Source organism: Canis aureus, chromosome 9 (assembly GCF_053574225.1).
Source record: "Canis aureus isolate CA01 chromosome 9, VMU_Caureus_v.1.0, whole genome shotgun sequence".
Classification (NCBI taxonomy): domain Eukaryota; kingdom Metazoa; phylum Chordata; class Mammalia; order Carnivora; family Canidae; genus Canis; species Canis aureus.
In genome coordinates this window covers 71409496-71425197 of record NC_135619.1, presented here as the reverse complement: position 1 = coordinate 71425197, position 15702 = coordinate 71409496, and the positions used below count along the sequence as shown (strand labels likewise).

General features: G+C 54.7%; 1 protein-coding gene across 3 annotated transcripts in view; it reads right to left on the bottom strand.

The window, feature by feature from the left end:
• HHIPL1 (HHIP like 1) overlaps positions 1–15702 on the bottom strand; it is a 43136-nt gene that overhangs the window by 17931 nt on the left and 9503 nt on the right. For all 3 annotated transcript variants that reach the window (XM_077910573.1, XM_077910571.1, XM_077910572.1), the window contains 3 exons: positions 14038–14129; positions 10441–10509; positions 1641–2287 (listed from right to left, as the gene is read on the bottom strand). In XM_077910573.1, the coding sequence (XP_077766699.1) occupies positions 1641–2287; positions 10441–10509; positions 14038–14129 (808 nt within the window). The remainder of the gene's footprint in view (positions 1–1640; positions 2288–10440; positions 10510–14037; positions 14130–15702) is intronic.

The following is a 15702-nucleotide window of genomic DNA, read 5'->3' as shown; positions in this document are numbered from 1 at the left end:
AGTCCCACATCGGGCTTCCCGCGTGGAGCCTGCTTCTCCTTCTGCCTGTGTCTCTGCCTCTCTGTGCATGTGTGTCTCTCATGAATAAATAAATAAAATCTTAAAAAAATAATAAAAATAGGGATCCCTGGGTGGCGCAGTGGTTTGGCGCCTGCCTTTGACCCAGGGCGCGATCCTGGAACCTGGAATCAAATCCCACGTCGGGCTCCCGGTGCATGGAGCCTGCTTCTCCCTCTGCCTATGTCTCTGCCTCTCTCTCTCTCTCTCTCTCTCTGTGACTATCATAAATAAATAAAAATTTAAAAAAATTTTTTTAAATAAATAAAAAATAAAAATAAAAAAAATAAAAGTCACCAATGGAGTACATTCATTCTGTCCCTTTGTCTCTCCTTTGTGAGAGCCATGTGATAAACTCGGTGTCTCTTGCACAGCTGGTTTGTACAAACTTGTGTCAGATAATGAGAATTACGCTTTCTCCTTTTGCTCTGGCCGCCAGGATTCTCATGGTCAAAATTAATGCTGCATGACAAGACCTACATTAGCCCTCACGTTAGCCAGCATATTTGATTCCTTCTCCTGTTTACACTCCCAGTGTCACAATTTTACAGTTTTATTAAGTGTACGATGTGCCAGTATTTGCTTATTTGCCTCAGATTGGTCCTGGTTCTGCCCTTACCTGCTCTCCATTTCAGAGACTCAGATCCTGCAAACTACATTTCCCATGCTCCTTTGCTGGCTGGCCTCCAGCTAAGGTCAGCTGATGGAAGGCACTGGAGGAAGGGAGAAGCCAGGGTCTTTCTCCCCAGCTCTCTCTCTCTCTCCTCCAGCAATGTCTTGGCAGGCGCTGCTCCTCCCCCGTGGCCCCAGCTCCCTTGCCCAGGCCCACTGTGGTTCCAGCTGCCACCAAGCGGCCCCAGCTCCAGGGCTCTAGTAACCCCACCTTCCCACTTTGTCCTTCCAGCCCTGGAGGTGGAGGCAGCTTCCTCCCATTGGGAAATTCAGGGTTACCTTACTTCCTCCTCAGGTTGTTCTTTCATTCCTATCACCTGAGTAGCTAATTCCCAGTATCAAATCCTGCCTGTTGAACTGCCTGGTACGGGGTTTATTTTCCTGTTGGGTCAAGACTGATCCATATGCCCTTCATGCCAGGCTGGGTCAAAGCAGTGGGGGGTCGGGGGGGCACAGATAATACAGAAAGCAGGCTCGTGTTGAGAGGAGTAGCTAAACCTGCTGGGGGCAGGGATGGGCAGAGGGTCCAGGGAGGAGAAGCGGGAGGTGGGGCTCAGGAGACAGATGCACCCAGATTCCAGCTGTGATGCTTCCCAGCTGTGTGGCCTAGCAGCTCATTTTACCTCTCCGAGCCTCCACTTCCTCACCTGTGAAGTGGGGAAAATACTACTTCCCCTGTTGGGCGTCAGGAGAATGGAACGAAATGAACCACCCACAGTGGCTGATCCAGGAGCCTGGACACGATCCTGGGAGGCTCTTCTGCGACTGTCCTTCCCTGAGCCCAGCCCCCTCCCCGGGGGTGACCAGTGCAGGCACACAGCATGGATTGGGGCGGTCACATTCCGGCACCGGCCAGCCCAAGCTCAGCCCTGCTCCCCCCCGAGCCGGGGCCCCCCTCCCCGGGAGACCACCTCTCAGAGCCGTGGTCCACGGTGTTCATGTCGTCAGCGGACACCCTGAACTCGCTGATGCGGATCCACTCGTCGAAGCCGGACCCCACTGAGTAGTAGACGTAGAGCTTGCCGTTGTGCCGGAAGCCGGGGTGGAAGGCTAGGCCCAGGAAGCCCCGCTCGTCGCCCTCCCAGGGCGAGGTGAGCACCGCCCGGCTGACGTTCAGGAAGGGCTTGTCCAGCCGCGAGCGGTCGGGCAGGTAGGCCCACACCAGCCCCACCTGCTCGGCCACGAAGAAGCGGTGGGTGCCGTCCCGGGCGTGCACCATGGCCACCGGGTTGCGCAGCCCGTTGGCCACCTCCTCCAGGCACAGCTGGAGGCAGCCCTTGGCGTCGGCCACCACGCGGCCCAGGTTGGAGTTGAGGTTCTTGTTGACCAGCAGGCGGGGGAAGCAGTAGTCGGCGTCGTCCAGCGACAGGTAGCGGCAGAACTTGGCACGGTTGCCCTCCAGGGCCCAGAGCTCTCGGTCGGGCGACAGGTGGCGGAACAGGCCCCGACACGTCTGCCACATGTCCAGGCAGTAGTCCTCGCAGAGCCCGGGCACCGTCCTCAGGGGCGTGGACGGGTCCTCGGCGTCGTAGAGGTGGGCCGCGTACGGCGAGCATTCCTGCAGAGACAGGGCGGCCCAGGGATGCCGGGGGCAGGTGCCGGCCGGCTGTGTGACCGCTGGCCGGGCACCCCCCTCCCAGAGCCTCGGGCTGCTGGCCTGTAAAATGGGGACAACGCCATCTGTCTGGAGACACGGCAAGTCTCACTGAGGACAGCAACCCTCGGCCTCCTATCTCCTCACCTCCTTCCTCCTGCCTAATGCTGCTGCTGCCTTTTTTTTTTTTTTTTTTAAGATTTTGTTTTATTTATTCGTGAGAGGCACAGAGAGAGAGGCAGAGACACAGGCAGAGGGAGAAGCAGGCTCCATGCAGGGAGCTGATGTGGGACTCGATCCCAGGACCCCGGGATCACGCCCTGGGCCAAAGGCTCAACCGCTGAGCCACCCAGGTGCCCCTCTCTTGCCTTAATGCTTCATTATTAGCACAAATAACCACAACTATCTCTGCTACTCCTAGCAGCAGCTGCCCTTGAGCACCTACTGTGTGCCAGAGAGGCTGCGGCAGTTTCATTTACTTCCTCTTTTCATTCGATGCCTCTGCCCCGTATCTGCATGACTCGTTCCTTTGCTTTCTTTAGATCCCCACTCAGGGGACACCTCCTCAGAGAGGTCTTCCCTGACCACGCATCCACCACTCCACTACTTCCTAGCCTGTGACTCTGCCTATAAAAACAACCCCCCCAAAAATGGCCAAACCAAAAACCTTACCATTACCTGGTTATTATAATTAAAAAAAAAACAAAAACCCAACATGCTTGCTTGTTTACTGTCTGTCTTCCTTGGAACCTAAATGCCACGAGGGCAGGAGTTTTGCCTGTCTGGCCACTGTGTGTTCCAGAACCTAGGACAATGTCTAGCACACAGTAGGCCCGTGGTGAACACTTAGGGATGTGCTGGATGTCAACTGACCCGCCCCGCCCTTAATGGTGAATGGGTGCTCCTACCTCCAGGAGTCAATCTTCACAAGAACCCATGAAGGGGAGAGAGTTACAGATGGGGAGACTGAGGCACAACTCTTCCCACATACCAGTGTCATTCAGTGCCATTCGGTCAGCATGGAGGAGTCTGGGTTTGGGGGGGGGGCGACCCCACTCTCCCCAGCACCCCGGAGGCTAGCACATGTACCTGTACGAGTTGATAACACCCATGTCCATACATTGCCCTGGCCCCGGACCCCCCTTCCTCCACCACTCAGGCACCTCAGCCAGGGTCCTGGGCTGTCCTCTGGGGCAGACGGAGCAGCCACCCTCAGCCTCCCTGACCTCCCACGGAAGGCTCCCCCACTAATGAGACACCGGGGAGCCCACCCAGCACCCAAATGGGCACGATCTGTAATGCAGAGCACTTAATGCCTCCTGCAGCAAAACTTTGAGCCCTGGGAGGAGGGAGCTGATGGGTAAAGTGTTCTGTCCTCCTCCCAGCCCAGCAGACAGTCCTGATTCATAGTTTGGGTGGCTTCTTGGACCCACACTCCTGCCAGTTCAAGATCAAGTCACTCTGAGCACAGCCGAGCCCAGAGCCGCCTCCCTGGCTCGGCTCTGCCCCCATTGCTCGTGCTTCTGGGTCCTCTTACCCCAAGAAGGAAATAACGGACGAGCTCTGCCCCTGGTTCTGCTTTCTGGGAACCCAGGCGGAGGTGACAAACCTGACCAGACCTCACCCCAGCCTCCAGCCTCCCGTACCCACCCCCTGAGAGCTGAGAGGGGCCCCCGTGTCACTGTCTCCCCGGCCCCAGCCTGAGAGCCAACACAGGGGCACCAGCACTGGCTGATCCAGCTCTGCCCACAGCTCTGCCATCAATCAGCTCCTGCCTCCTGCTCACCTTCTGTTTCCTGACACATCCGGCCAGTTTCACCTCTGAGCCTCAGCACACACTGTTCCCCTCGTAGGCACGCCCTTCCCTCCAACACAGCATTCTATTCATCCTTGAATAACAACCACAGCCACTGGAGAAATAGTGCTAACGATAATAACAGCTCTGGGCATCTGGGCAGATTGTGGGCCAGGGCCAGGCTGGGTGCTCCAGTGAACCCACATCATTTCCCCCTCAAGGCACCCAACTGGCACCAGGAGGTATGTTCTCATTCCCATCATACAGATGGGGAGAAGAGGCTGAGAAGGAAGCCCCTAACCAAGGTCACAGGCCAGACTGGACTAGCCTGGGGTTGGAGGGTGGGAGGAAGGGAGAAGCCAGGCATTTCCCTGGTCCACTGGCTGGCTCCTAACCACCACCCCCAAAGCCTACTTAAGTGTACCCCACCCCTACCCAGAGCAGAGGCCTCAGCTCCGCAGGCTCCATAAGAACCTCCCTCAGGGGGGCTGGATGGCTCAGTCAGTTGGGCATCTGCCTTGGACTCAGGTCATGATCTCAGGGTCCTGGGATCAAGCCCCACATCAGGCTCCCCGTTCAGCGGGAAGCCTGCTTCTCCCTCTCCCTCTGCCCCTCCCTCCACCACTCATACTCTCTCTGTCTCTGTCTCAAATAAATAAATAAAATATTTTTTAAAAAAGAAAAAACAACCTCCTTCGGTTAGAGCCCCTGATCTGAGCAGAGGTCATTATTTACGTCTGTGCCTGGCACCCTCTGGCCCCTGCCCCACCATGAGCTCAGCAGGCCAAGGTCTGGACTGACTCATCTCTGGATCTCGAGAGGGCTCAGAGGATGCTCCTCCCGCGGCAGGGGAGTCACTGACAGACCCACACTCCCCTCCTCGCTGGCAGGGCCAGGCTGGGTTCCAGCAGGAGGCCTCAAGGGGCAGCAGGTGGCAGACTGCCCTCTTGGATGTGTGTTCAGGCTCTGGGCCAGGGGCAACTCCCTCCGTGTAAACAATTGTGGTCACACCACGGCCTTGTCCTCCTGGTACCTCTATTGCTACTGTGAGGCTGAAGGCCACTTGGTGGTGTGTGGTCAGTCTCTGGTCAGTCCCTGTCCCAGGCCTAGATGAAGAGACCCCGTCTCACATGTCCCACTTTGCCAGTGAGGGCTCCGTGCCCTCATGCCCATGTGCCCATGGTTCCCCCTGGAACCTCCTAAGAGTCCAGCTAGCAGCTGTAGGGGGGCCAGGAAGGGTCTGTGTGCACACACGCCTCACTTAATTTTTGCAAGGCAGGGCCACTGTGACTCCCATTAGATAGACGAGGAACTGAGGCTCTAGGAAGGCTACGTGTCAAGAAGTGGTCACCTCGGGGCTCAGACCCAGCCCTCATGACGCCCAGACTGATGCTCTTCCCAGATTAGTCAGCAATGTTTCATTCAGCAAGTGTTTACCGGACACTAACTGTGTGCCAGGCACCGTTCTCAGCTCCAGAGACACAATGGGGGACAGAAAGGACTTCTGGAAGCCAATCTGAGTGCCCTCCATTCATCAAAGCCCAGTCCAGAGCTATAGAGGCAGCAAAGAGGGCCTCCAGGGTGTCAGGCTGGAATCTTAACATCCGTGCATCGAACACTGGGCCTGGCAAGCCCTTACTCATGGCCTGTGTACTCTTACTTACATACAATGCAAACCTGGTGCTCAGACCTGAGTAATCCAAAAGCAGGACATGACAAGGGAGTGTAATGATTGCTGCAGGCAGGGATGATCAGGAACTGGCCTCACGGTGGTCAGTGGAGGAGGCAGGAGAGAACCCAAGAAAAACCAACCTAGTATCACACTGCTCAGCTGTCTGGGCCATTCGGCACAGGAGCAAACCGCCTGCTGCCCTGAAATTGCCACTGTGGAGCTGCTGACATTCGTGACTCATGGTCCTGAGCCCCAAAGGTTTCTTACGTCCACCACCTCTTCCCTAGGAAGGCCGAGTCTTTGTACACAGTGTTCTCTTGGGAGGATATTTCCTCCTCTCCCATTTCCACATCTGGCAAACTCCTATTCATGACTCCAGGCCTAGCTGAAAAGTCTTCTCTGACTCCTCCATCCTCCCAGGGCTCTGATGCCCCCTCCGGCCCTTGTGGATGCTCCCACAGACGGTATCTGTCAGTATCTCAGACATAACATCATCAAAATGTAACTCTGTAGCTTGTGGGGTGAGCTCTCCACTTGTGCTGTCACCCTCCCCTCCCCCTGCCCCTTGTCAGAGATGGCTCAGCTGGGTCTGCCTGGCTAGGGCTTGTCTGTCTACCCCACAGACTGTGCGACCCTCCAGGGCAGGGGCTCCAGGGCCCAGCACTTTAAGAAAACAGGCAATATGGCAAAATCCTTAAGAGGAGGGCTTTGGAGTCAGAGTGCGCTGGAGAGTGAGTCTACCATTCGGTGTATGATCTTGGGCAAGTCCCTTAACCTCTCTGTGTCTGTGTCTTCATCTGTAAAAGGGGAAAGGAATTCCAGCCTCCAGTTGTTGGGAGGAATAAATGAGATGATGCACGTGTTGTTCAGTAAATGCTCAAACAATATGACCTATCCAGATGCAAAGTTTCCTCTTCCAAGAAGCCTTCCCTGACTTTTCCAGGGAAAGTATGGTCTTTGTCCCTGTGCCCCATAGTGTTCAGTCACCCCTGGGAAGCCTTCTGTGTATTCTGGTGTGTCTGTCTCCTGACTTGAACAAGGGGACTTTTGAGGCTGGGCCTGTGATTTGCCAACTGCCTCTGGGCCCAGGAGCCGGCACAGGGCCAGCTCCTAACAGGCTCTGGGGAAATGTCTGTCCAGTGCATGTATCTGCAGAGCATGCTCCACGTAGATTTCCATCAGAAACCAGGCTTTGATGACTTCAGGTTATGCAGAGAGGCAAACCTCAGTTATACAAGAAGTTTGTGATGTGGACAGTAGGAACCTGGATGCCATGTGTCACTAGCTGCCTTTTCTCCTCTTGATGACACAGGCATCAGTTGCATGAAGGTGAAGCCTGAGAAAAGAGTCCGAAGGGGCCAGGAGGGACCATCACCCTCCAGCTAAGGAGCCATTGGGCATCTGGAGGAGTTGTGGCTGCCAGATGGGGCAGGTTCTGGAGGGGACTGTGGGAGCGAGCATGCTTGCATGGTCTCCCTCCGGCCTGTAGTCCATCTCCCTGAGACAGATGTGAATGCTTGAATGCTGTCATTGAGTGAAACTTATAAATAAGGCACCGTGGCCACCTCCCAGGGTGGAAATCCGGAGGTGCTGAGTCCAGACACGGCCTTGGCTCACAGACAGCATGGTCCTCCATCCAGCACTCTCCTGCCTTCCCTTGAGGCCCTGCCAGAGAAACTGTGATCCAACCTCCACTGCCTGTCCAAGTTCACTCCAGACATGAGGTCACTCTCAGAGACGCCTGGGGTAAAGCGCTAGTGGCCATTCCACCCCTGGTTGCTCAAGACCAAGTCATGCTGGGAAGATTCACAAGGAAAGAAGGGAGCCTCCTGCCAGGGAGGGGTAGCAAGACTGACCCTTCCTTTCTTCCTCCTAGGACCCACCCACCCACCTTATTTGCCCTCTTGAGCCTGGCACATAGTAGGTGCTCAATAAAGAAATGTGGAGTGGATACATGAGCCCAGCTATGTGACCAAGGGTGGGAAAGGCCTGGTTCCAAGGAGCCTCCAGTCTGGTGAGGGAGGCAGATGCTTGACCAGATCATTCTGGCTCCTGTGTGATGCACATAATGGGGGCTGAGCAGAGATCCCCTCCTCCTTTGCATTCTGGCACTCCTTAGGGACTCCTTCCTTTTTTTTTTTTTTTTTTTTTCTTCTGCTTTTTAAAGATTTTTGTTTACTTATTTGAGAGAGAAGAGAGCAGAAGTAGGCAGAATGGCAGGCAGAGGGAGAGGAAGAAACGGGCTTCCCGTTGAGCAGGGAACCCGATGCGGGGCTCGATCCCAGGACCCTGGGATCATGACCTGAGCCAAAAGTAGATGCTTAACCAACTGAGCCACCCAGGTGCCCCAGGGCCCCCTTCCTCATCCACTCCCAGCCCCTCTTATCTCTGCCCCAGATGGCCCACTCACAGTGGCACTGATGTGGTTCCAGTGTCCACCAAGGACATAACTGAGCTGTGTGACCACTGAGCCAGTCCCTGCTTCTCTGGGCTTTTCCTGAATCGGCCTCTGGGCCCTCCTCCATCCCTGCCTAGAGAAATCCAACCAGAATCATCCATAGAGCCCTGAGTATGTGCCCTTTAGGCTGTGTGGCAACTCCGAGGACAACAAAGATTGCTCCCATTTTAAAGATGATGCAATGAGGGGCGCCTGGGTGGCTCAGCGGTTGAGCATCTGCCTTTGGCTCAGGGCGTGATCCTCGGGTCCTGGGGTCGAGTCCCACGTTGGGCTCCCTGCATGGAGCCTGCTTCTCCCTCTGTCTATGTCTCTGCCTCTCTCTGTGTGTCTCTCATAAATAAATGGATTAAAAAATCTTTAAAAAATACAAATAAATAAATAAAGATGATGCAATGAAGTGCAGTGGTGACCTGCCCAGGGTCACATAGCCGGGAAGTAGCAGGGCCGGGATCAACCCAGTAAGTCTGACTCCAAGCCAGCCCTCCTGCACCTCTCCTGGCTGGCTGAAGGGTGTCAGCTATGCTGCCCTGCAGGACCCTAACGGCCCAACTGCCTGGATGGTGGGCCAGGGTCAGCCTAGGGGCCTCTGGCCGTGACTGCATTTCCCCAGGCATTCTGGTCAGGCCCTCGGGAATCAGACCCCCATGCAGGAGGCAAAGAACAGCTAGGGCACAATCCGGTGCGGGCAGAGGGCGAGAGGTTCCACCAAAGGGGTGCCACTCGGTGGCCTGAGAAGGTGAGAGCCCTCCGCCTGGTGGGGGCCTCCCAGGGAGGGGGCACCGCAGGAAGCTAGCGGGGGCGGCCGCGCCAGGGGCATCGCAGGCCGGGCTCACCCGGGGGCCGGGCACCCAGTCGCTCCTTAGGTCCAGGGAGGGGGCGGGTCTCTGAGGCCGCGTCCTGGGGCGGGGGAGGGGCCGTCCCTGGGCGCGGTGTCCGGGTCCAGCGCACCCGCTCCCCTGGGGCGGCGCGGGAGGCCCTGGGCCCACACAGGCTTTCCATCCCGGCACCCCCGTAAGGGCGGGGCTCCCCGAGCCCGGGAGGGCCCGGGGCACAGGGGGTGCCCAAACTCCAAGGGGCTGGTGACCCCCGTGTGTCCGCCCCTCTTGCTTCCCGAGGGGAAACTGAGGCCCGGGGCAGGCCCAGTGCCGAGGCCCCGGAATGGCGAGGCCCGTCCCCCCGCCCGGCCCCGGCGCCCCCGCGCCCCTCACCTGGCACAGCAGGTCGAGCGCGTAGCCGGCGCACGCGGCCCACTCGGCGGCGTCCACGCGGGCCGCCAGGGCTCCGAAGCGGCGCGCCAGCTCCGCGTCCCGCTCCGGGGTGCAGCAGCCGAAGGCCGAGTACTGCGCGCAGAGGCGCAGCGGCTGCGGCGGCCGGAAGGGCGGCCTGAAGTCCAGGCACTGCGGGTGCGCCGCCGCCCCGAGCGCCCGCAGCGCCAGCACCGCCAGCAGCGCCCCCGGCCCGGCCCCGCCGCCCGCCATCCCGCCGCCGCCGCCGCCCGCCCCGCCCCGAGCGCCCCGAGCGCCCGCGAGGTTGGGGCCCGCCCTGCGCTGCGGGAGGCCCCCACCCCCCACCCCGGTCGGGGACGCCGGACCCGGGAGGACCCGGGACCTTCTCAACGCCCCGGCGGTGGCCTGGCCTCCCGGGGCCCCCGCGGCCCACTGGGCTCCCCGGTCCCCCCACCCCCCGCCCCGAGCCGGTAGCCCACGGGGTGCGCCAGGGAGGGACACCGCCGGGAATTCCCACGCAGTCCCTTAGAAACGGGGCTGCCCGGGACTCCTAAGCAGAAGTGAAACCTGGGCCCGGGCTGAGGAGGGAGGATGCAGCAGCCTCGGGAGGCCACCCAGACCCCCCCCCCCCCCCGCCCCGCCCCAACCCCGGGGCTGCTTCTTCCCTTTCTTGGGACGCAGATTCCCCTACAGCCCGGCCTGCGGGGCCTCCTCCAGGGTGGGCATCCTGCTTTCCAACCTGCAGTCCCTGCTCCTGCTTCTGCCCCTATCACCCGCCTGGGTCATGGGTCTCGATGCACAGAGGAGGGAACACAATCCCCCAGAGAGGGGAGGGCTCACCCAGCCTCGCCCTGCAAGCTGGTGCCTGAGAACCCAAGGCCCCCTGTCTCTGCTCTGACGCACCGAGGAGCCTGAAAGCTGTGGCTCCTGGCTTGCCCATAACAACAACAAAAAAGTTGCACGAACTGAAAATCGATGACTTCTCTCAGGTCCATCAGAGAACTGAGGTCTCAGGGCCACCGGCCGTCCCCCAACCTGGAGAGACAAGCAAATCCAGAGTCTCCGCTGAGACGTGCTCACCTGGAGCAGAAGCCCTTGGAGCCATAAACTGGTAGATGGCTCAAATGGTCATTTTAGGGAACTGCTGGGGGCTGAGTGTCAACTAGTGCCAGGACTAGTGCCAGGCCCATAAGCCCCTGGAGGGGGTGGGGCAGCCACAGTCAAAAGGAGGAGGCCACAGGCGTGTGATTTTACCTTCAGAAATCTCCCCAGAGGAAGAGCTGATTTTCTGCAACATACCCACAGTGCTCTCCATCACAAAGGCCTGCTCTCCAGGGGAAAAGGCTGCACTGGAGCTTTCTCCACCCCTGGGGGTGGGAGGTGCATTTTCCCAACTCCAACCCCTTCTAAACTTTGAGGCTTACTAAGGAACATTGGTGAGGGACGCCTGGGTGACTCAGTGGTTAAGTGTCTGTCTGCCTTCTGGTGTCCTGGGATCGAGTCTGCATCCAGCTCCCCATAGGGAGCCTGCTTCTCCCTCTGCCTGTGTGTCTGCCTCTCTGTGTGGGTCTTTCATGAATAAATAAATAAAATTTTTTAAAAAATTAGAAAGAAAGAAGAAAGAAAGAAAGAAAGAAAGAAAGAAAGAAAGAAAGAAAGAAAGAAGAAAGAAAGAAAGAAAGAAAGAAAGAAAGAAAGAAAGAAAGAAAGAAAGAAAGAAAGAAAAAGAAAGAGTGAATGTCACAGCCCAAGGACATAAGATTATAGAACATTTCTCCTCCCTGACTCCTTACGCCCACCGCAACAGGCCTCTGGTGCAATAATGGTGGTAACACACTCCATCTGACGGAATCTTAGGATCTTAGGATCTTAGGGAATCTCAAAGACAACAGGGGAGACATAAATCAGGCCAGCAGAGGAATTTGAAGCCCAGAGCTCCCACAGCGACGGCAAACATGAGCCCCCAGTGCCACCCCACCAGATCAACATAAATCCTCACACTAAAAGCCCCGTTTGCCTCAGTTCCTGTTACCCAGTACAACGTGTCTGGCTTTCAAAAGAAAATTATGCAGTGTGATAAATGACAAGAAAAGACAGTCTGAAGAGAAAAAAAAGGATTAGAACCAGACTCAGGTAAGCCACAGAATTTGGAGTCATCGGACAAAGAATTTAAAATAAGTATGATTCATACGTTATGGCTCTAATGGAAAAAGTTGACAGCATGTAGGAACAGATGGGAAATGTAAGCACAGAGATGAAAACTTTAGGAAAACAATTTAAAAGAAATGGTCGGAATCAAAAACACTGTAACAGAAATGAAGAACGCCTTTGATGAGCTCATCAGGAGGCTGGACACTGCCAAGGGAAGAATCAGTGTGCTTGAAGATATGTCAGTGGGGACTTCCCAAACTCACATACAAAGAGGGGGAAAAATGTTAAAAAGACAAACAGAACAGCCAAGATCTGTGGGACAATTTCAAAAGGTGCAACATATGCGTGATTGGAAAACCAGAAGGTGAAGAAAGAGACAATGCAGCAGAAGAAAAATTTGAAATAACAAGGGCTGAAATTTTTCTAAAGTTCATGCCTAATACCGAAACAACTGATCTGGGGAGCTAAGAAAATAGAAGGCAGGATGAACACTGAACAAATCTACACCTGGTGGCAAATTGAACTCCAATAAAAGAATAAGAATAAAAATAAAATAAAATAAAATAAAATAAAATAAAATAAAATAAAATAAAATAAAAATCTACACCTGGACATATCATGTTCAGAACCAATGACAACAAGAAAAGCTTGAAAGAAGCCAGAGGGGAAAAACACCTTCCCTACAGAGGAACATAGACCCACAGCACAAGGCTCGTGCAAGCAAGACGAGTGTAGAGCGGAGGTTTACGGAAGCCACAGGAAAAAACCATCCACCTAGAATTCTATACTCAGCAAAACCATCCTTCAATATGAAGGAAAAATACCTTCTTAGAAAAAACAAAAACTGAGGGAATTCATCACCAGCAGACCTGCCCTACAAAAAAAAATGTTAAGAGAGGTTCTTTGTGGAAAAGGAAGATGACAAAGGTCAGAAACTCAGTGTATCAGATGATGATAGCATATGGATGGGTGAACGCATGACAGCAGTGCCCTAAGGTGAGAGGAAGGGGGAGTACTCTGTTATGAGGTACTTGCACCACATGGGGAACAGAGTAGTATCAATTGAAGGTGGACTTACATTAGTTAAAAATGCATCTTTCCAGGGTGCCCAAGTGGGTGTCTGCCTTTGGCTTGGGTCATGGTCTCAGGGTCCCAGGATGGAACCCCGTCTCGGGCTCCCTGCTCAGTGGTGAGTCTGCTTCTCCCTCTTCCTCTCCCTCTGTGATCTCTCTGGCTTTTGCATTCTTTCAAACCAGTAAGTAAAATCTTTTTTTTAAAATGTATATTTCCTCTGTACTATCTGCTCGAATTTTTCTGTAAATCTAAAATTGTTCTAAAATAAAATCATAAATAAAATATATGTTGCATACACTAGGGCAACCACTAAAGTCATTTTTTTAAGATTTTATTTATTTATTCATAGAGACACAGAGAGAGAGAGAGAGAGAGAGAGAGAGAGAGAGAGGCAGAGACACGGGCAGAGGGAGAAGCAGGCTCCACGCAGGGAGCCTGATATGGGACTCAATCCCAGGTCCCAAAGATCACGACCCCGGCCGAAGGTGGCGCTAAACCGCTGGGCCCCCGGGGCTGCCCCACTAAAGTCATTTTATTTTTTTATTTTTATTTTTTAAAATATTTTATTTATTTATTATTAAGAGACAGAGAGAGAGAGACAGAGACAGAGACACAGGCAGAGGGAGGAGCAGGCTCCCTGCATGGAGCCCAACGCGGGACTCAATCCCGTGTCTCCAGGATCAGGCCCTGGGCTGAAGGCAGGTGCCAAACCGCTGAGCCACCCGGGCTGCCCCTAAAGTCATTTTAAAAAGAAGTGTGACTTATATTCTTCGAAAGGAAGTAAAATGAAATCATGCTAATAGCTGCTCAATTAAAATCAGAGAAGGCAGAGAAAAGGGGGGAAACCAAGAACAGGTGTAATCATTAGAAAGCAGTTCTGAATGGTAGATACTAAGTTTTAAGATAGTGACCACTTTAAATGTGAATGATGGAAATAAACGAAAAAAATCATTTGTCAGAGTGGATAAAAAACAAGGCCCAGCTATAGGTTATGTATAAGAAATCCAATGTAAATGCAGAAACTCAGAAAGATTACAAATAAAGGGGACGCCTGGGTGGCTCAGCGGTTTAGCAACTGCCTTCAGCCCAGGGCGTGATCCTGGAGTCCCTGGATCGAGTCCCATGTCGGGCTCTCTGCATGGAGCCTGCTTCTCCCTCTGCCTATGTCTCTGCCTCTCTCTCTCTGTCTCTCAAGAATGAATAAATAAAATCTTAAATAATAATAAATAAATAAAATCTTAAAAAAAAAATCCAAAGAAACCCAAGTAGCTATGTTAGTTTCAGACACAGCAAGCATCCGTAATAGAAGTTTCGTTCTCTAGTCCCTAATAGACTCACCTCTGAGGGCAGGGATCCTGGCTGTTGAACCCCCGGGGTACAGCGTCTGACACATGCTGGGCATTCTACTGTTTGCATGAACTGGGCAGCACCTAAATGGACAAAGGGAAGAGTGAAGGAGCGAGTGAGTAAGTGAAGGAAGGAAGGAAGGCTCAGACTTTGCTGCTCCCATGAGGCTTGAGCTCCTGCCACAGCCTCGGGTCAGAGAGGCTGGACAATTCCACCAGATGCTTTCTGGAGTCCAGGATGTTTGTGGGGACACAGGGAGAGAACACTGCCTGGGAGCAGGGACAAAGCTGGTCCCTTGAGCCTGTGTGATGTCAAACCCCCTCTCCCACCATGGAAATAGCCACAGCAGCCAGCCCTGTGGCTGAGAAAACCTCTGGATTTTCTTCCCCAGACATAGGCTTTGTGCTGTCAACAGGTGATCAGGCCTCCTTGTTGCCCGTCCAGGCCCAGCCTGCAGGAGGGGGACATTCAGCCCTGCCGTGGACTCCCCCGGTGACCTCATGGAGGACTGGCCCCCCCTGCCCTCAGCCTCAGTTCCCCTACTACCTCTTGAGTGGGGGTGGGGACGAAGTGAGACCAGGCCACTGTGAGTCATTCTGAGTCCCAGGAGCATTGCCCACATTTCCGGGAGCCCAACGGACACTGCTGCCCAGAGCAGGACATACAGGCCAGCAGAACACCCACGTCTGCCCAGACTGAGTCAGTGTGGGCAGCCAGGCCATTGGCTCCTGGAGACCAGACATCCACTAATGACATGGTCATCGGTTCCTTCTCCAGAATGACGGGAAGGCCATGGGCAGCCTGTTTCCCCAGTGGGCTAGCTGTCCTCCCTGTCTCAAGCCAAGGTGTGGGCCAGTCCTTTCTCCCAGGTCCCAGGCCTCCTGCGGCCGTCAGCTGCAGCAGAAGAATGTGCTAGAAGTGGTCTCGTGAGGACTGTCATTGCCACCCTGGCAGCTAGACTATCCTGTGCGATGTAGATGATGGCTGGACAAGGCCTGGAGCCAGCTGAGGCCTCAGACCAGAGCCCGAGGGCTTTTGCAAACATTTCCCACCTACAGAAAACTATAGAGAGGAAAGAACACCCCAGAACACTGGACTTTGCCCATGTGAATATTTGACCACGTGTGCTCCAGAGGCCTTCAATCATTTTAAGACAAGAGAAACTGTGAGCCACAGGCGAGAGGCCGTGTGGATTAGTAACCCAGAGCCCTGGGCTCGAGCCCTGGCTCGGCGACTTGCTAACTGCGACCTCGGATAGGCCACTTAACCTCTCTGTGCCTCGGTTTACTCATCTCTTAAATGGGGGATGATGGGTGAGGCTTTCAGAAGAGAGCCTGGCATGGAGTATGTGCTCAGTAAGTGGGAGCGATTACAGACCCTGTGCCCTGTGCCCTCACACCAGCCTCATGGCCTGTCCCTACGCCCACGAGGTCTTTCCCTTTCTCCGGAAGGTGGGGACCGCAGGTACCGCTAAGGACGTAGAAGGTCACCTGCCATGTTCTTAAATTCGGTATAAATGATCTCTTGCTATACTTTTCCTTCCGTGACTTGCTTCTTTCCTGTCAACCCAGTGTTTGGGATCTGTCCACACTAACCAGGGCATTCTCTCTAACTGCCGTCTAGAATGCCACTGCGCGCACAGTGCCACCTTCTGCA